This window comes from Terrapene carolina, unplaced genomic scaffold, assembly GCF_002925995.2.
Source record: "Terrapene carolina triunguis isolate 2854851 unplaced genomic scaffold, T_m_triunguis-2.0 Scaffold231, whole genome shotgun sequence".
NCBI classification, from domain to species: Eukaryota; Metazoa; Chordata; order Testudines; family Emydidae; genus Terrapene; species Terrapene triunguis.
The window spans coordinates 3,869,832-3,890,977 of record NW_020664582.1 but is presented as its reverse complement, the minus strand read 5'-3'; the positions used below and the strand labels follow the sequence as shown (position 1 = coordinate 3,890,977).

Below are 21,146 nucleotides of genomic sequence, written 5' to 3'. Positions count from 1 at the left end.
TCCCCCCCCCCCCGCCCCCTTAGTAATTTCTGTTTTTTTTTCCAAGCTGAAAACTCCGTCTTATTGCTTCTCGTATGGAAGCTGTTCCATACCCCTAATCATTTTTGTTGCCCCTTTTCTGAACCTTTTCCAATTCCAATATCTTTTTTGAGATGGGGTTGCCCCCATCTGCACGCAGTATTCAAGACGTGGGCATACCATGGATTTATATAGAAGCAATGTGATATCTTCTGTCTTATCTATCCCTTTCTTAATGATTCCCAACATTGTTAGCTTTTTTTTGACTGCCACTGCACATTGAGTGGATGTTTTCAGAGAACTATCTGCAATGACTCCAAGATCTTTCTTGAGTGGTAACAGCTAATTTAGACCCCCTCATTTTATATTTATAGTTGGAATTGTTTTCCAGTGTGCATTCCTTTGCATTTATCAAGATTGAATTTCATCTGCCATTTTGTTGCCCAGTCACCCATGTGCACTTAACCTTTTGTTTCCCCTAGTGTCACTAGCTGACTGAAGCCTTTTGAGTGCTACAAAAATTACTTGGCTCTAACCATAATCAGTATATCCTTCATAGAAGGTCAAAGACCAGTTGCACAAAAGGTTGAGACAACTGGGAACTTGGTTAGCTGCAGCAGATAGCCACTGATGTCTTTTGTGCCTTGTCAAGCCTTATCTGTTCCGTACTGTTTTTTTTTTACAGTGCCTTTCCAAAGTGTGCCAAAGAAGACTTAGTATGTTTGAGAGAGGCATTTTCCCCACGTGGCAACCCTCTACCTGGTTTAGCCTGCCAGTTGAACCAGTGTCATGGGGCATGGCAGCTACTGCGGCTGCCTACTGGCAGCTACTTGGGGTGTAAAAGAGGTAGTACCTCAAAGTCAGGACAGTCACACTTTGTTTCACTTTTTTCTTTCATCTTTGCTTTGTACCCAGCTCTGACATAAGAATGGTCATAATGGGTCAGTATCCTGTCTTCTGACAGTAGCTGGTGTCAGATGCATAGGGAGAATGAACAGAACAAGGCAGTTATTGAGTGATCCATCCACTGAGCCACAACCGTAGTGTGGGTTGTATGCCTGACCATCTTGGCTAATAGCCATTGATGGACCTGTCCTCCATGTATTTATCTAATTCTTTGATGTTCACAACATCCCCTGGCAAAGAGTTCTATAGGTTGACTGCATGTTGAGGTAAGTACACACAATGGTTATTAGCCAAGATGGTCACACACTCGCACGCGCACACACACTGCTCTGCATGTCCCTAAACCTCTAGACTCTCAGACTGGATGACAGGAGATGGATTGCTCAATAAATTGCCCTGTTCTGTTCATTTCCTCTGAAGTATCTGGCACTAGTCCCTTTCAGAAGATGATACTGGGCTAGATGGGCCATCGGTCTGACCTAGTGTGGCCATTATGTGAGTGAAGGCTGCGAAGTGAGGACCAGTTTAAAAAGAAACATTCAGAGTGCAACTATCCTGATTTTTCAGAAGTGCTCCTTCTCCTTCTACACCTATATAATCAAACTCTGATAGTGGCTTCTCAAGCCATTTCCCCCATATCTAATGGGGTGAAACTGGCTGCATGCTGGCATCAGTCTTCTTGAGTCTCTTCACAGCCATTCTGAATTATGCAACTGACAACCTTCAAAAGGGCATTTACATAAGTAGGGCCCTACCAAATTCACAGCCATGGAATAACGCGTCACACATCATAAAATTAGGCCTCCCGCTGTGAAATGTGGTCTTGTGTGCTTTTACCCTATACTATACAGGTTTCATGAGGAGACCAGTGCTTCTCAATCTGGGGGTCCTGACCCAAAAGGAAGTTGCGGGGGGGGTATAAGGTTATTTTTACAGGGCTTGTGGTATTGCCACCCTTACTTCTGCACTTCCTACAGAACTGGGCAGCCAGAGAGCAGTGGCTGTTGGCTAGGTGCCCAGCTCTGAAGTCAGCACCCCAGCAGCACAGAAGTGAGGGTTGCAATACCATACCAGGCCACCCTTACTTCTGTGTTGCTGCTTTCAGAGCTGGGTAGCTGGAGAGTGGCAGGAGTGCTGATTGAGGGCCCAGCTCGGCAGGCAGCAGCACAGAAGTAATGGTGGTAATATCATATCATGCCATCCTTATTTCTGCGCTGCTGCTGGCGGTGGCTCTGCCTTCGGAGCTGAGCTCCCAGCCAGCAGCTGCTGCTCTCCAGCTGTGAAGGCAGCACCGCTGCCAGCAGCAGCACAGAAATAAGGGTAGCAGTACTGCAACGCCCTACAATAACCTTGTGAACCCCCATCTCCTTTGTGGGTCAGGACCCCTACAATTACAACACTGTGAAATTTCAGATTTAAATAGCTGAAACAATGAAATTTACAATTTTTTAAAATCCCATGACCATAAAATTGACCAAAATGGACCATGAATTTGGTGGGGCCCTATACATAAAGCAAAGAACTGGTAGAAAACTTTTCAGTCTCCAAAAGCTTATGATAAAAGTCCTCGAGGAACTAGTATGTTGAAGCCCTTTTTGTGGATCGTTGTGCTCTACTTAATAATGTAAGTGATCTACAGCTTATCCTGGACAGGTTCTCAGAGGCAGCTAAACCATTTGGATTCACCATCAACCTGGAAAAAAAATGAAATCCTCTTCTAACCAGTCCCATCAACCACTGCACAAACATCACTCTCAATGGTATAAAGAATGTCAAACAGGTCACATTGTGATAGTACTATCTCAAGTGATGGTTCCCTGGTTCAAGAAATACCAAACAGAAGATGAAAGGCAGTCCAGGCTTTTTGAATCGTTCATCATAGGATACTCAATCAGCAGATTATCACTGTCATCCAAACTGATGTACAGTGTAACATCCCTTTATACAGGTGTGAGAAATGCTGTCTTCGCTCTCTTCTGAAGGTCTGCTGGCAAGACCAAGGATCAAACTTTTCATCTGGGGGGTGTGTGTGTGGGGGGGGGGGGTGCGTGGGGTGTGTAAAAATGGAATAAACCACATTGAGACAAATGATTATCAGAAGCTCAGTTTTGATGGACAGGTCACATCAGAAGTGGGGGTGCTGGACTTTCTGGGGGCATATAAGATGAGTTGTAACTCCAAAGTGCAGTAAGGGGTGGTCAGCGTAAATGCCTCAGCCAGCCTTAAGCAGCATCTCAACTCATGGGGCATAAGTTTTTCTTTGAAAACAGAGCCAGGGATAGACCTGAATGGAGAGCAACTATTCAAGGTCTTAAACATTTTGAGTGACGGTCATGGTAAGAAGAGAATTTTTTCGGGGGGGAGGGGGGAGGAGGTGAAGGTGGGAAGGAAGAGCCAAGCATCATGCCATGTCTCCTGTGGGAGCATGCCAGTAGGACATCTGTTTGCGACCTTGCTTCTTGCCAATTGAATTACACAGACACCAGATACCATGACATAATCTTTGTAATGGCTGGCAGACAGACATATGTAAATCATAGTTCAGGTGGCACTTCGTAGCTATCGATTTGCTTATAACTACATCTGGGGGCTGTAACTTGTTAGGTTCTCACCTTTTTGTTTTCTTTCTCCTCCTTCTCCTGGGTGGCTGTGTGGAGAAGGGTAACCACCTTCTGCTAGGTATTCCCTAGGCCAGGGGGTTCTCAAACTTTTTTGCTGGGGCCCCCTTTGAAAATATTTCAGGCAGTGGACACCCCTGCCCCTAATACTATGCCTCCCTTACTTCTGTGTTGCTGCTGGCAGTGGCTCTGCCTTTAGAGCTGGGCACCTGGCCAGCAGCTGCTGCTCTTTGACTGCCCAGCTCTAAAGGCAGCACAGAAGTAAGGGTGGCAATTCTGCAATCTCTCCCTCATCTTCTCCCCCCCCCCCCCCCCCCCCATGGCCTTGTGATCCCCTTTTGAGTCAGGACCCACAGTTTGAGAAATGCTGCCTTATGCTCAGGCAAACAAAGTAGTATCCTGCTTTCTCTGAGAAGCTTCCTGCCCCCATCCCAGCCTGTTAGTGGAGCAGCCAGGACTAATCCCTTGCCTATAGTACAGATTTGCCTGCTGCAAGGGATTGCTAAGCATCTGCAGCAGGGAAAGGACAGCAGCTGCTTCAGTGAGGGAGGCATTGCCCCTACTTGACTGATTGAGGCAATTGTCTCTAAGTTTCAGGGCTCAGAATGCTGGGAGCTTACAATAAGATTCTGTCACTTCGCAACTTAGCACCCAGGTTGGATGCCACGGGTTTAATTTCACTGCTGCACTCGATTCAATTTCCTGTTCTCAGGAAATGGCCTATTCTGACTATCACTCAACTTTTCAGTTCCCTTATGAAGTCAGCACAGCTTGTTTAAGATCTAAGTGAGTCTGGATCAAACTAAAAGAACCCTGGGTGCTTGACTCATTCTTCTGCTATAACCATTAGACTATGCAACTTAATTACTTTGCTCATACAGAACTTATCTTTCTAGCTTGCTCCCATAAGCATCTGGATTCAGCAGCCAGTCCTGTCTTGTCAGTCCTGTTCACTATGCCCATGGGAAACACCTGTTATGAGTCACTACATTTACCAGGGCAATAAGTATAAACTGCAAAGTTGTAGTTTATAAAGGTACAGCAGCTTGCATATGGCAATAGCCTTTCTAATTGAATGGGTTAAAGGCTTATTGTTGGCTCAATGCATGACTGAAAATACTGCGTTCTTCTTTAGGGACTTCAGTTCTAGATTTGTTTAAAAAAACATCTCCCAGCTGGGTGCATCAGTGTTGCAAAAAAATTACCGAGAGGGTATTAAGCTTTAAAAGGTTCTACAATTTACAGTACCCAGGCCCCTAATTCAATTTTTTCCTCCAGGGATTTGGGATTTCTTGATGGCACTCTAATATACAAATAGTGCAAAGGCGTTGAGTATTTAGCCATCTCTTCATGAACACCACTCTGCTGCTTCAATCTTTCCTCTTTATATTGAGGCAGTAACTTGCCTATCATGAGTGTCCAACATCTAATCAATGTCTCCTCTTCAAATTGTAGTGTCTTAATCTTCATTAGAAGTCCAAGCCTTTTTAAGCTCTAGCTGACAATGATGGCAACTGCAGAGGAGCTTGTCATAGTAGTCCACTCATAGCACTAGAGAGAGTCGCAACAACCTCCTCTCCCAACTTCCAGTGCCAGGCCTTCTCTACTGAAACAGAACGTCTACTCCATGAAGTAGTAGGAATAAGGGCAGTGTGTGGTAAGAGGAAATAAGCTTTAACGTGACATCTTTGCTTGTTCCTAGCTATGTAGGGATTCACACTTACCAAGACCGTATCTTCCTTGGCTTCAAACCTCCATACTTAAACCACCAGATCAGTTAAATTTGAGTCTAAGTGCATTTGTACCTAATCCTGTTTAACTCCAACCCAGTTAAATTGGTCAAAATATAGATTCTCTGTTAATACTAGAAAATAACTTGGTTGTGCTGGTAATGAGCCCCTTGATATCAGAGTGCAGAAATCCTTCATTGGAAGCATCAGTCAAGAATGATGGTGCTAAGGGTCCCGAGAACACTGTTTAAACTATTGATTTGGCAAATTTCCCTGAGATTCCTTGAGTTAGTAGGTACTTCTAAATCTGAGTATTGCACCAGTAAACCTAGCTATAGATCAGACCTGTCAGCTGATGAGGTGACCCACATGTGGAACATGAACAGGTATCAGGGTTCTATGCTTGCTTTTTCTTCTGGGAGTTGAATTGGGGGTATTGATGGGATCCCCAGTCATGAGATGGCAGTGGGAGCCTGGAAGGTAACTTCTAAGCCGTGACTCTAAATGTTCACTTCCTCACTTAGCTAGCTGACAGCTCTATGGAATTTTGAGTTAAAATGACACTTTGTCCTCTGGAAAAATAAAATACTCCTAAACATTGTAGTCTGAGTATTTGGAGGGGATGGCAAGTAGCTTGTAAAAAGCTATCCATCCATTGTGTATACTAATGTTATTACTATGAATGCCAATGTTACAAACTGTTTAAATCTAATATAGATTAAAGTGTCATCTGACTCAATTTTCTAGTTTTGGACTTGCAAAGATCTACTTACTGATAATTCTTTAATTCCCCAGTGAAGGTGGCGTCTTCAAGGCTCATCTCACTTTTCCAAAAGACTATCCTCTCAGGCCGCCGAAAATGAAGTTCATCACAGAAATCTGGCATCCAAATGGTAAGAATTTGCTACAGTTTTAGCTTTCTGTACTTCTTAGTCACACCTTCAGTTTCATTTACAAGATTAGCCAGAGTTGATGTGTCCTGTGTTGTAAGAAACCTGTAACAACCCCACCGTTTAGCTAACTGCCACTTCTTGTAATATACTATTTCTCCTCTCCATACTTGACACTTCACTGGTCTCATGGTCTGTTCTCCAAGCATCTGCATCAGCCTTCCCAAGGTGTAAGCAGTATGTATTGATGGGTAGTGTCTGGCCCAGACAAATTGCTGGGGCCATCTCCTTAATGTAAGTCTTTGGTCTGGGGGAAAAAAATGGGTCCTAGGGTTAACTTTACATCACTGGCTTGGCAGATACAAGCTGGAAGGTGAGAAGAAGCGATTTCCATCCCTTGTGTCTTCTGAAGACAAGGCTCCTATAGTCACACCTGTATTGGGCTGAAGAACTTTACTGAGTTCTGTAAATCTGTAGTACAGCTTAGCAGCAAACCAGCACAAAATGCCTCCATTGTGGGGAGGGGAGACAGGGAGGCTTAATTGTGACATCAAGTCAAATCCCAACTTTTACATATATTGACTGACCTCCACAGGGAAGATGCTGCTTTATACCCACTCCTTAAGCTACTGAGCACCTGCCCTGCCAGGGGGGTTTGCTGGCTGTACATCTAAGACTCTGAACTCAGATTTATGCTTTCAGATGGGAAAAATAGCCACTAAACTGAAAATGGAGGTATCAAAATGGTCCACGGGGCCACTTAATTTTCCATGTGTTATTTCATGGATCAGATCAGTGATGTGAATAGTCTACAGCTATACTGTAACCTTTTTCATATCAAAAAGGTGAATATCTGATTTTGTAGAACTCGGAAAGGGCTACAATTAAACTGAACACTTAAACTGTCCAAGTACTCAGTGTGCCCATATTAAGGCAGATATTTGCTTTAAATAAACTAAAGTAGACGAGGGCAGGTCTGCTGTCTCTTGCCAAATTTCATTTTTTGCAACTTCTTTGTAAGAAGTCCTCAAACAGTGATACAAACTTGACAGTGTCTTGAAAGAAAATGTCTTCCCTGAAACTTTCCACAGCTAACTGTTTTGAAGGTACTTAAATAGAACACTTGTTTGGATGGAGAATAGCATCCCCATATAATATCTTGAAGCCAGCAATTTAATCATCCCTGAAATATACCTAATGTGACTGCTTGACTTTGTAGTTGACAAGAACGGTGATGTCTGCATTTCCATTCTTCATGAGCCTGGAGAAGACAAATATGGCTATGAAAAACCTGAGGAACGCTGGCTTCCCATCCACACAGTGGAAACTATAATGATTAGTGTCATTTCTATGCTGGCAGATCCCAATGGTGACTCTCCTGCTAATGTCGATGCAGCGGTAAGACTCCTGGTTTGTAAATACAGTGGTGCTATGTGTAGCAGAAAGCTTACTTCATTCTAAATGCAAAAACCTGAAGGGCATATTTCATGACTTGGTAAGCATGGTATTAGATGACTGATAAGCAAAGACTGTACTCTTGCCCAGTAAAAATGTACATGTAATGAAGCTTAATAGCTAGCCTTAAAGGCTAGAGTGTCTGAAATTCAGCCCCAGAATTGCTTTGAGGATTACTTTTTCTTGATAAACAAGTATTGGTTGCTAACTACAGACAAATCCTCCTGCTTTATAGGCTGAACGAGGCAGACTTGTCAGATAGCAACTTGCACAGGATACAGAAACAGGCAGGGTAGAGACTTTCTGCATTACATTTTGAGGTTTGGGTGCTCAAATGTAATAGGAAAACTTCAGCTATCTCCATAGCAATGAAGCTTGATGTAAGTGGCTATATGACTAGATACAGTTTGCCAACCAGTGTTGGCTGGTGCATCTGAAGATGTAAAATACAACTCCTGTAGCTCACAACTCCAGTGTCCTTCTGAATTTCACTTAGGAGAGCAGTGATTCCTAAGTGTGGGATGCATGAACACACCCTCTACAATGAAAACCTATCTGGAGAACAATAGTCTCAATGCTATTATTTGCAGGGTGAGGAGGAGAATAATCCTCAGTGTTGAGAATAATTTAGGAGAGCCTGAAACACACATTGAGATAAGAATGGCCCACTCATTTCGGTGCATTCTAACATGGATGTCAATGGCACTTGAAATGTTAACGTTTGAGCAATGATGCTCTTAACAAGCATGTAAGAAAAGCGAGGGAAGATCATAAAAATCTAAAGTAGCCTCTTAAAATTGGGGGAGGTGGAGGAAAAGAAAAGGGGAGAAAGGACTACCTAGGTGGGTGCAGAAGATATCTAAATTAAGATGCAAAGGTCTTGAATAACGCAGGAGGCTGTAGGGATGTGCATCTAGTGTCACTTTGCTGAAGTGGGAGCTCAGCTTTCCCAAGTCTGGGAAAGACAGTGGTACAGTATGGGGGGTCAGTCTTGATTAGGAGACTTGTCCTTAAGTCAGTGGTGGAAACTATCTTTTTCTGATAACCAAAAACTGCTTTCTTTGATGGCTATTTTTGGTTATCTTTCTGTACACATCCAACCACTTATGCTGTGCATATTACTACTGGAGACTTGAGTATCAAGGAGACACAGATCTGGAGGGGAGGGATAGCTCAGTGGTTTGAGCATTGGCCCACTAAACCCAGGGAGAACACTTTAACCTGTCTGGCCATTCTATGACAGACCTGCGGGTGGCTATCTTAAAACAGAAAAACTTCAAAAACAGACTCCAACCAGAGACTGCTGAGCTGGAATTGATATGCAAACTAGACACAATCAACTCAGGGCTAAATAGGGATTGGGAATGGCTGAGCCATTACAAACATTGAATCTATCTCCCCTTGTAAGTATTCTCACACTTGCTTCTTATCAAACTGTCTGTACTTGTCTACCTTGATTATCACTTCAAAAGTTTTTTTCTCTTACTTAATTGGCCTCTCAGAGTTGGTAAGACAACTCCCACCTGTTCATGCTCTCTGTATGTGTGTGTATATATATCTCCTCGATATGTTTCACTCAATATGCATCCGAAGAAGTGGGTTGTAGCCCACAAAAGCTTATGCTCTAATAAATTTGTTAGTCTCTAAGGTGCCACAAGTACTCCTGTTCTTTAAACCCAGGGTTGTGAGTTCAATCCTTGAGGGGGCCATTTAGGGATCTGGGGCAAAAAAAAAATGGTCCTGCTAGCAGGGGCAGATTAACAAATTTGCCGCCAGCTCACCTCTGCTCCCCCACGGCAAGCCGGGGAGAAGGGGAGTTGTGGTGCGCTCAGGGGATGGTGGCAGTGGAGCAGGGGTGAGCTGGGGCAGGGAGTGGTTCTCCCCCACCACCCCCAGAGTTACTCCCCGTGCCCGCCAGCCCCAGCTCACCTCTGCTATCCCCCGAACATGCCGCTACTCGCTTCTCCCTCCCAGCACTCTTGCGTGGCAAGCCTGGGAGGGAGCGGGGAGAAGGAGTTGCGGAGTGCTCGGGGGATGGCGGTGGCGGAGCAGAGGTGAGCTGGGGCAGGCCGGGGAGCGGTTCCCGGCCCCCCGTTACTCCCTGCACCCGCAGGCCCTAGCTCACCTCTGCTCCACCTCCTCCGAGTGCGCTGCAACTCGCTTCTCCCTCCCTCCCAGCGCGGCAAGCCTGGGACGGAGGTGGAAGGAGGTGGGCCAGGGATTTGGGGAAGGGGTGGAGTTGGGGAGGGGGCAAGAGCAAATTTGCTGCCCCAGCAAATTTGCCGGCCTAGGCCTTGTTGGCCTAGGCGATAATACGCTGCTGCCTGCTAGTGAAGGCAGGGGACTGGACTTGATGACCTTTCAAGGTCCCTTCCAGTTCTATGAGATAGGTATATCTCCATATATTTTTATAAATCTGAATGCTGTGGAGGAGCAAACTAGGCTTTAAATGCCCAATAGTGTACAGTACACTTTAGTTCTCTAATGATTTTTAACATTAATCTGTAGCTGACTCTTTTTTCTGGTTTCTACATACTGATTTTTACACACTAAACCTGGTGCGCTTTCCCAAAAATTTCCAGTAACTAGCTTCTACTGCTTTATCAGGATGTATTTTTGGGAAAGGGCCACTCCTTTCACTAATCTATAAAAGCACATACTGGACTAAATGTCCAAACTTTTGAATGCTATTTCAAAGGTAGGGAGAAAAAATTGCTAGCAAGAAGTTGTTGGAAGGCTTCAGGTTTCATCGTGTGGTATGCTTCATATTAACTTCCACACGAGTAGTGTGGGTTTGTCAGGTCTCTTAACTCTTTGAGCTGGGGTTGTAAACATGCTATATGTCTCTAGGAAATAGCCTCCTGGATTCTAGTCCTTAAATATAGGCATTTTGCATGGCCTAGTATAATACCCTTAATTTCCATCCCCACAGAAACATGCAAAACTAGTGCATAGTCAGAAATACTCATTGATGTGAAACACACTCACTCACACTCTCTCTCTCTTTCCCGCCTCCTCCCCCCCCCCCCCCCCCAAGATAGTGGGGTTTTACTGTGCAGTCCAGGAAGACAGCACTTCTCACTGGATCCTGTCTCATTTTCTTCCCTTTTAGCCCTTGGCCACTGTGCCCGAGAGAATGGAGCTTAGAGAAAGCTTAAGCAGCTCACCTCCTTAGGTCTCTGCTACACTGGTATCTTCTATTTAGCTTCTGCTTTTGGTTTGCCCAGCTTACTGGTTACAATACTCAACATCTGGCTCCCTGATTTCCTGATAATTAGATGAGTGTATCTTCCTATTGGAGAATCTAGAGAACAGATGGCTGCAGGGACGGTAGGCTACAGGCAACCCTCCCTGCAGGGGGAGGGATAGCTCAGTGGTTTGAGCGTCGGCCTGCTAAACCAGGGTTGTGAGTTCAATTCTTGAGGGGGCTAGTTAGGGATTTGGGGCAAAAATCTGTCTGGGGCTTGGCCCTGCTTTGAGCAGGGGGTTGGACTACATGACCTCCTGAAGTCCCTTCCAACCCTGATATTCTATGAAGAGATGGCTGATGGCTGGCAGGGTGGGAATGGAAAAAGCAGTGTCTGAAATCCATTTTGTTGCATTTGCTGCTCAATTTGCCATGGCATCAGGGGGAGGTGAGAAGGAGTCCAAAGGGTCCTGCCTGCTATGTCTGAGGCAGTTGATGTCTTTCAGAGCTCTTGTTTCAGGTCCTCTGCTGACTTGGGAAGGCATCCCTGCTTCAGTTGATGCTCTATTCATGTTTGAGGTCTCTGCACCCATAAGGATTAGAAACCATTTTTTAAGCTAAGATTTTGGAGCACAACTCCTTAAAAAGATGGAATTCTGTGTCTAATTCTGCAGTTGAACGCACAGGAGGCCTCACAGCAGCTGCCTGCCTCCTTAGAAGTGGGCATTTGCTGTCCTTTCTATTGTCTGTCTCTTCATTCTGGATCTTAATTTTTCTTCCTCTACCTCCTATTTAACAGCTCTTAAGTTTTTGTTTGGCTTTCTTACTCCAAAAGAGGGGAAAACATGAAGCCCCTTCAAAGAACCTCTAGTTGATGGCTTGACCAGCTGGAGTGCAGTAACAGTAGTGAGACTTGTAAATATCTTACACAGAAATACCTCAAACACTTGCTATTGGAAAGAATGGACAGGTCTCCTGCACAGATGGCCTACATGGTGTCTGTACAGAGCAGCTATCAACACCGTACACATGCGGTATAAGCCAGGCTTGGAGATCTGGGACCCTTTTTAAGTGGCAGGATAATGGGCATAATTTAAAGAGTGATTAAGGGCTGACTTGATCATTCTGTAAGTACTTACGTGGAGAATAGAAATTTGAGAAGCCCTTTATCAGTCTTAACAAATGTGAAATGAGCTAATGGCTGGAAGTTGAAGCAAGACAAACTCGGACTATTAAAAAAAGCAAATTTCCAACAGTGAGGGTAACTATTAAGGGTTGTAGTGGATTCTCCATCATGAGCAATTAAATCAAGATTATATAAATTTTTAGGGGGGAAAAAATCTATGCTCTAGTTGAAACAAGAATTAATTCAGGGAAATCCTATAGCCTGTGTTAAGCAGGAGATCAGATGAGATGATCATAATGGTCCTTCTGGCCTTATCTATGAATCTGCTGTTGCTTTGCAGATGCCCTGGAACTGACCAAACAACTCACTATAGTCTGTTGAAATCTGGCTCCTGTTTGGAAGAAACTAGGTGGAGAGAAGGGTTTTGCAACCACAAGGGCTAAAAACTTCTACTGATGAAAGCTTAGACTGTAGAAATGGCCTAGGCCTCCACGGTTTTAGGGACAAGCTTTCCAGGAGCATAGGATGATCCTTTTTATCTCCCAGCCTCGAATGCTATGACTGCTTCCAGGAACAGGTTCGCTAGCTTTAAACACATTTTAAGAAAATCTCTTGGACTCAGAGCACTTAGGTACTGGAAACTTAAATATGAAACTTCTTGCTAGAATAAGCTTATCACAGCACTAACATCAAAGTTGTCCAACTACTTCTTTACAGAAAGAATGGAGAGAAGACAGAAATGGAGAATTCAAAAGGAAAGTTGCCCGCTGTGTAAGAAAAAGCCAAGAGACTGCTTTTGAGTGACACTTATTCAGCAGCTAGTAGCTTCACTTTTTTTCAGGGTAAGTAATTTCTTGAAAGGAAGTCACCTCCATTAGTAGGAGGCATGAAGGACAAACTAACAGTATGATGCAATCTGTATTCAGGCATAAATACCTTCCCCTCGTCTTTCAAACAAACTTTGCTCTTTCTCCCACTTTCACTGACAATATGTCCTCCGCCTCATGTCTGTAGACCAGCACTGCCAAAGACTACAAGGCTATGGAGACACTGAATGTAACACTTTTTTCATTCATGCATTACTGTCCACTAAATTCTTTGCCTGGGTTGGTAAACTTGTTGTTTTATTAGCATGTCTTCAATACACCGGCCAAAGCCTGAGATTAGATTTGGTTTGGCAGTATTTTATACCAGTTCACTAATCTCATTAGTGGCTACAAATACACTTGTAACATATTTAGCATCAAAAGTGGACATTCACTATAGATTCCTGCCCAAGCAGTCTTCCCAACAAGCTTTAAAATTCAGATGTCTGTTGCCAGCCCAAAACTGCAAATGTTGATGTACATATGGTGTCAATCTGTGTACAGATGCTGATAGCAAGGTCACTTGCAGGCTCAATCTTTCTTTTTTTAGGGTCTTCGGATCAGTCAAGTGGTTGGGAAGACATCTCAGCCTTTTTTTAAACTGTCTTTCTTTTGAATTAAAAATCTTGTAGCACTTCTAAGATTTCCTCCTCCCCCCCCCTCCCCCCCCCAATCAGTCTTGACATATGGCACCAAGAAAGTGTCTTGCATTGCTCTATAGTAGTAATACTACAAGATGCTTAATGTTAGTAGCTCCTCAGGGAAAATGAATCTACCTGACAACTCTTGGTAGTCTGCAGTAATTCTGCTTGGGAGCTGAACTAGAACATGCTTGAATTTCTCTTCAAGCAAGCTTTAACTCAGGGCTTAATACCACTTGTCAAATATTTATTACCAACAACCACAGGCTCTAGACTGAAAAATGTCATCTTTTTCCCAGACAACTTTTGGTTTTGACTTAAGAGTTCTTCAGTGTAACTTGAAACAAAGAATTGTAATGCTTTTTAGAGATGTTTCACAACGACTTTTACTCCTACAGTAACTGCTCCGCAGAAGAGAGGATAGACTACTAAGCACTTTCCTTCTGTAACTCTTTTTATGCCCTGAGATCACAAGCTTCAGGATGGAGACGTGGCTAGACCATTGCCCTTAAGCAACCTACTTCTGATAGCAAGGGGGATGTTAAACTGGAAGCTTCCATTTAAAATGTAAACAGTGGCAGGCTGCCAGACCTAATGCTGTAAAAGGACAAATTGTGTTGGAATGATACAACCTATATAACCATCTTGCTAACCCACATTACTAATTGTCAAAGTACTATACTCTTACTACTTTGTAACTGGTCTCCAGGTCAGTAAGGTGACTAAAACTTTTCTGTTTAGTGTTCTTGTCTCTTCACTGCTGTTGAATTGTATCTTCACCTGAAAAGGGTTTTAACCCTTTTAACTTGAATTGCAGAATGCCCTTCTGCATTCAGATAGGTCAGTTGACTTCCAGAGTGAGATGTCACTTATTTAGAAGTCTTGTGTTAAATGGCTGATTTGGTGCAAATATTCCCTCCAATCTTAAAGCCACATCTTATCCACCACAATAAACCTGTATTCCTTGCATTCAGTACCCTGAACATAGTTGCATGGAAAAATTGGGCTGCTGAATGACCTCGCTATGGGAAGGGATTGTCTTAACAAACTGACCTCTCAAGGAACCTTTCACAACTTAGTACAATTAGCACAAGTTCCATTTTCTGTTTCTTGACCTACTGCTTTTAACATTAGCAAAGCTTTTCTAAAGATTTCATGTACTTTAGCTACACAGTTACTCAAGTCAGTCCCACTTGATACTGGTTCTGTCCATAGCAAACTTTCAGACAGGATTGACTTTAAATTCAAAGAGTGCTTATGAGCAAGTGGACTGTTCTTTCTAGTAAAATTTAAAGAAGATACATGGGAAACACATGAATAACTTAGACTTGCAGTTTCCTTTGATATTTCTCGTTCAGGAGAAGGTGAACAGAGCTAGAGCATGGGAATTCTGTTTCTAGTATAACTGGAGTGGGTAGACCAAATAAGGCAGTGTGTGTGCTGTTTCCAAGGTACCATAGTAGCCCCAATTCACTTTAAAAGCATGTTGCCATATTGAACAAGTGCAGTAGTGCAACTTAATACTTGGCATGAATGATGTCCAAGAGTAGAAGGAAGTAATGCTGACTACGTAGTCAGCTGGCCATCTTGCTTATGGAAGGCAAGTCCTTTACCACTGAGTTATAGAAGTGTGACAACGAAGAGCCTGGCTCCAATGACAGACTTAAAATAAGCACACTCGCTTTTATAACAGCGATGCTTTATGCTGCAGCTCATGTTCCATTCTGTAAAATACTACTAGACTAGACTTCAGTCATTCAATAGCTAAAATGTTGGCTTGCTATACAAAATACTCAACTATAGCCTAGTCCTGGATGCATATGAGAAACCTACATATATAATGCACTCAGATGCTTAAGACATTTTTACTAAAAATCTAACTTTGACAGAGGTTTTGGGCCCAGATTTACCACCAGTGTTACAGCATTGCACTGGTTAGACTCCTCTCCTTGAGAGATGACTGCATAATTAATGCTAAACACCAAGCAAAAGACACACATTCAAGTGAACTGGTTTTGAGCACAGAAGCCATAAATGACTTTCGGTTGGGCTACAAATACTGTTTCCCATCTTATTCTGCGTTTCATCAATGTGGTAATACGGCTTTATCTTCTGTATTGTAGGTCTCCAATTGAGAAACATGGCACTGTTTTTTCCTGCACTCTACCCACCTATTGCTGGACTTCTGTTGTAACATGTTGGCAAACACTGGCTGGAACTGGGCTGCAATAAAACATGCCAGTTATCAATGCTGACAAGAGCCTAACAAGTGCCAACACAAAAAGATTACGCATTTTGAAATCTAATGAACTGCTTTAACCTTCAGGAAGAATTGTAAAGATGTGTACATAGCACAACATGATCCGGATAATATATATACTGTTCATGTACATCCACAATTACACATTGTACCAAATAATGCTGTCTTGTAGTTAGGATAAGAATCGTGTACATTCTAAAAGATTTTAGCAAATTTTCTTTCCCTGTTCATTGTTTTTTCTTATCAGTTTTTTTTTAAAAAACCTCCTTGAAGCATGTCAAACTAAAACCAATTAGGATTAAAGATTTTTCCATTTTATTTTTCTTTGAACAATTGAGGCATAATTAAATATTTTCACTTATTAAAGTTTAGTATCTATTTGGAAAAAACACTCCCTTCTTACCCCTGCATCTCTTCAAAGGTTCAGATTTTTCCTAAACAAACACTGAAAGGATCTATAAGCAACTATCTGATTCTAATGACCTTTGACAATGCAAAGGTCATTTTCTTTCCCCCCTCTTTCTGACTCAGTTGCACACAGTTCTTGGATTGGGTGTAGCAATAAAACTTGGCTGTGGAGCACCCGTGAGCCTGCTATTTTTTTCAAAGGGCTGAGAGCTTTGGTTTGGAAGTGATCAGTTGACTAAGCTCAAGATAGGATAAGCTGCTTTCTCTGGTTTTTGCCTCTTGCCTTTGTTTTTAAGTTTTGGATTTAAAAGGTATGCACATCTGTAAGCTTTCAAATTAGTAAATTCTGGGTCTGGTATTGGAAATACCATTTCCCTTCTTATCCCTATTCTCTCTTCTGTGGTCCTTCATATTTTTTGCCTTCTATTCTTCTACTGCAGATTTTCCTCACCTAATGTACAAAGAGAATTGCGATGTATATTTTCATGTAATTTGATTTTGGAATTCTGTCACCTTCTGTAGTGAGTTCTTCCAAAATATAATTTTTTCCAATAATTGTGTGTCAAGCTGGCTTTTTTAGTATCTGAGAAGTGTAGTTAGAGGCCTCAAATAGGTCATGGCCTGAGTAGGTGCTTTACTTCCATGTTAATGAGGTGTGGTGTGTGTTTTTAAAAAAAAAAAAAAAAACAAAAAAAAAAAAACCATCTGTCTATTGGGTGTTGTCTTATATTAAACTAAACGTTTATAGTAAAACCCAAAAGCCATTGGAGGAGGGCCCAGTGGGCGTGGCATCTGCCCTGAAGATGTAATACTATCACTAAGAATCTCAAAGCAGCAGAAAATGGGTTCTGCTGCAAGGTTCAGACCACTCAGTGCATCCTCCAATAAGGAGAGACTTAGTACTAACAGAGATTCAGTAAAGGAGGAAATGTAACAAGACACTGTTACATTAAAGCCAGTTCCTCTAATACCTTACTTAAAGACTAATGTCGTGGGAGCCATGCACAGGAGGCTCTATACTGTGAAGTATACGCTGCAAGAAATAGAATCTCTTCCCTAGATACAGTTGGCTGAGGTCTGGTGCCAAGGTGACGTTAGTTCTGAGCCTTTTAGTTGGAAATTCTTCCCCTTCTGATCTAGTAAAGTCCAAATCAGTCTCTAGAACCCTGTGTCCTTCCAAGGTCTTGTCATATGCTCTGTAGCATGTGGCCTGAGCTGTGTAACAAGGCATGTTTTATAAACTGAAGTAAAAAATGCAATCTCTCCTTTTATACAGCCAATTGTAGGCCTCCAATGAGCAGTAATATGTACTGCCACACAATGTTACGTAAATCTCTCTACTGAGATAAACCTTTAGTATTAAAGACTTGACAGCTGAGTACAAGTGTTGGCACTTTTTTGCCACTAAAGTCTTTCTAGTGCAATAGCTGTGTGATGTGTTAATTGATAAGCCACAATTTCAGTTTGACTAGAAGTCATCCTGCAATAAATCCTTGAATAATCATTAGACTGAACAGTTGGCTGGACTTAATTCTAGGTTGCAGCTTCACAAAAGTGAGCACCAAAAAAGGCATATGGCAGGCTGGGGGGGGAGGAGAGAGAGAGAGAGTTACTGCACTAATTAGTGGTGCTAAAGCAGCCACACAGTAAAAAGCCAATTAGCAAAAACTAATTAAAACTTAAAATGGAAGGTTCTTTCTGTGGCTTTAGATAAACATAGAAGTACTTACTGTACTATCTGTTTCCATATTTGGTCATTAAAAATACTTCAGCAAACCATGAATTCAACTGTTTTTTTAAATTAAGTGGCCTCTTCTGGTAGGAAGACAGATGTATCTGGTGCTTCAGAGTTGTTAGTCCCCAGACACAATAGCTGATTTTTAGACACATGCAAATGAGAACCAAAATTGCTTGGCTCCTGCTGAGGGGGATGAGGCTTCATGCCAGCCAGCTGGCTACTGTTTGCTCCCTTTCACTTACATAAGAAGGCTCAGGATTGTACTGCATCCCAGCAGCATGGTGCCATCTATTCCATAATTAAAGCATTAAGAAAAATCCACTGTTTCTAGGACAACTATTGTGACCTAAAAGAGAGGGGTCTCCAGAAAGCCAGCTGCACCCAGAATTAGCCAGATAGCTGCCATTATAGCAGGTTGAGCTCTGTGTTCCTACAAGGTTGATGCCCATTTTAAAAACAAATGGGTAGGTATAATCATAACTATATTGACTCAGCTAGTTGTGAATCAGTTTAAGCTTAAGCTAACTTTTAGAACCTATGTTCCACATACAAAGCTGCTTGCTTTTGAAAGGGGAGAGCTTGGACAACCTTGCCCTGGGTAGCTGGCATGTTGAACTACTGTGATGTCCAGCAACATCAGAAAGAGAAACACAAGACAATGAGTTCTTTTGTGGATTATAGTGCATAAGTGCCAAAAACATGAGCAGGGGCAAAGTAGAATGTTTGTGCACATCTATTCTCTGCCCAGAATAGCAACTTATCTTTAAATGACTTTAAAAAAAAAAAAAAAAGTCTACCCTCACCCCGGTTGGAGCTGAGAGGGTTATCCACACTTGGTAAAATATGAGTTAAATGCTTAAGTAGGCTATCCTACTACCAAAATTAAAAGGAGAAATTAAATGTCCCTTGCAATTTAGAGGCTGCACTATATAGCAATAGCTCTTAGTGGTGTTGGCCTAGCGCAAGGTTGCACAGAAATGTGGATAACTGCTAAGTTTCTGGGAGGTTGGCCTTGTGGGGTATAATGTTAATTACTAGAGACAGCACTGCCCTTACCTCAGTAAATATTTCAAATATGAAATTTTCAGTAGTTGGCTTATCCAGATTCTTGTATGGCTCTCTCCAAGGTAGCATCTGAGCACTTACCTAGGGCTACCTCAATCTAGCACATACCAAGACTGGTACTAGGAGCTTGTTGGGAATCCTGGTAATGTGCTTGTTATGTTCTGGGGCATCCAGGATTTTTAAACTAGTGATCCACCCTAGTTTTTATTCTTAAATCCCCTAAATGCTGAAACAGAACTATTACTGCTGTGTAGATGAGAGGAGCTACAGCAGATGTGCATCTCAATGGTGTCTCCGTATCAAGCTATTGGTAAGGTGGGTCCCAATGTATGTATATTTTGAGTAAACAATATTTGCTTATACTTGAGTTTGCCTTGATAGGTGAATGGAAATGGTCCGTTTATCATGGTCAATAGCAGTAAAAACTCTTACTCCTTCAGCTGTCTTCCACCTACACTCACAGGGAGAAGTGTAGTAGGGGCTATAGACACTGCTGCCAGATATAGTGGGTATTATTGATGTAGATGCCAATGGGTGGCTTTGTGACACTGTGCCCTACTATAAGCAGCTATAGTAATTAGTGTCATCGTCACAGAATAACACCATGCCATCAGTGAGCACAAGGTGAATTACTAAAGTAATCTGTGGCTCACCGTTATTACCACTTGTGAGATCTGGCAACCAGTACCAATTTTACATGGATCACCACTATATTGGGCATTTGTTATTTCGCTACACCTTCCTTTGTGTTTTGGAGTGGGGAAGACTCCTAGTTATTTATAGTGCTTCTGTTTCCTTCCTAATGAGATGTAGAGACATGACTGGAAAATACAAAAAGCATGAGCACGGGGGACATTTTAATAGGTATTTTAACAGTTTCAATTTCCTCAAAGTATGATAACCACACATATCAATGTCTTTTGCACTTTCCACCAGGGCTGCCCCTTAGACATCAGAGGAGCTTGCCATAAAAATCTCTGAGGCCACTGCACGGTTGTCCTACAAATCTATCCTTTGCTGCAATGCCTAGAAAATGCTCACCATTGGCTAGGCAATTGGTAAATAGTGGTTGGAGAATATTAACAGGGAGGCAGTTAGGATTAGCGTACTGTGTTGTATCCACCTCTGGTCTACACTGGAAACTTACAATACAATAGCTATGTCTCGGGGTGTGAAAGAACTACACCCCGAGAGATATAATTATGCTGACTTTACTTCCAGCATAAAACAACACTAGTTTGACAGAAGAATTCTTCTGTTAACCTAGCTACCGCCTCTGGGGGAGGTGAATTACCTATGCTGCCAGGAGAACCGCTCCTGTCAGCATAAGATATAGCCAGGAGAACCCCTCCTGTCAGCATAAGGAGCATCTGCACCAAAGCGCTACAGTGGCACAGCTATTTCACTGCGTCTCTGCCTTTGTAGTCATTTAAGTGTAGATATACCCTTAGAATGTAAGTTTCCCTGGAAAAGGGACTGTCTCTTTGTTGTATGTGTAAAGTGCTTGGCACAATAGGGCTGAGGCACATAGGTGCTATTGCAATACAAATAGGGTAGTGTCACAATCTCACATGACATGAATCTCCAGCGAGGGTTGCACTGGTGATGTCACTCCAAAAAGGGAAGGATCTCGGGGATTCAGGAATGAGGAAATCTAAAATAAAAATTTCTCCAATCTCTGCAGTGTGCCCGGTGAAAGTGAAGAGACAGGATTGCTGACTGCACTCCTGCCTCCAGTCACATATAATCATGCACAACCAAAGTGACCTGTTTAGTGATTATTAATAACTAATCAGACCAAAAATGGCCACATAGTGATAATTTTTCACAGCTACATCAACAAATCAGTTAGTGAGATGCATAAAGTATGTTGTGTGCATTATAAATTGTGTAAATAGCAAAGCTGTGTAACCTACACCCCTTTGGCATTCAAGTGGGGTGTAAAACAAGTGTAACTTACAACCCAGAGAACCAAAGGAGATATAGCAAGGAAAGCAACTAATGGATGGATATAAGATAAAGAACATGAGGGAATTCACTTGGATATTACCATATAGATGACAGCCCTTCTCTGTCATTCTCTCTAGATACTTGTATGTCCTTTGTTATAAGCACCTCACACTTACAAATGGATTTTATCATCACATCATTCATGTGATGTAGAGAAGTACTATTCCTATTTTGACATATGGGAAACTGAAGTACAGGGTAACTTAAGTGACTTGCCCAAAATCACAC

The 21,146-nt window shown here is 42.4% G+C and overlaps 1 protein-coding gene across 3 annotated transcripts in view; it reads left to right on the top strand.

Moving 5' to 3' along the window:
- The window catches only part of UBE2G1 (ubiquitin conjugating enzyme E2 G1), a 46,655-nt gene extending 29,995 nt beyond the window's left edge, over positions 1–16,660 (top strand). For 2 of the 3 annotated variants that reach the window (XM_026656521.1, XM_024207676.2), the window contains exons 3-6: positions 6,068–6,165; positions 7,382–7,560; positions 12,648–12,772; positions 15,561–16,660. In XM_026656521.1, coding sequence (XP_026512306.1) covers positions 6,068–6,165; positions 7,382–7,560; positions 12,648–12,734 — 364 coding nt within the window. In that variant the 3' untranslated portion in view covers positions 12,735–12,772; positions 15,561–16,660. The remainder of the gene's footprint in view (positions 1–6,067; positions 6,166–7,381; positions 7,561–12,647; positions 12,773–15,560) is intronic. The other variant, XM_026656522.1, reaches the window with a different exon arrangement.
- The last annotated feature ends 4,486 nt before the right edge of the window (positions 16,661–21,146 follow it).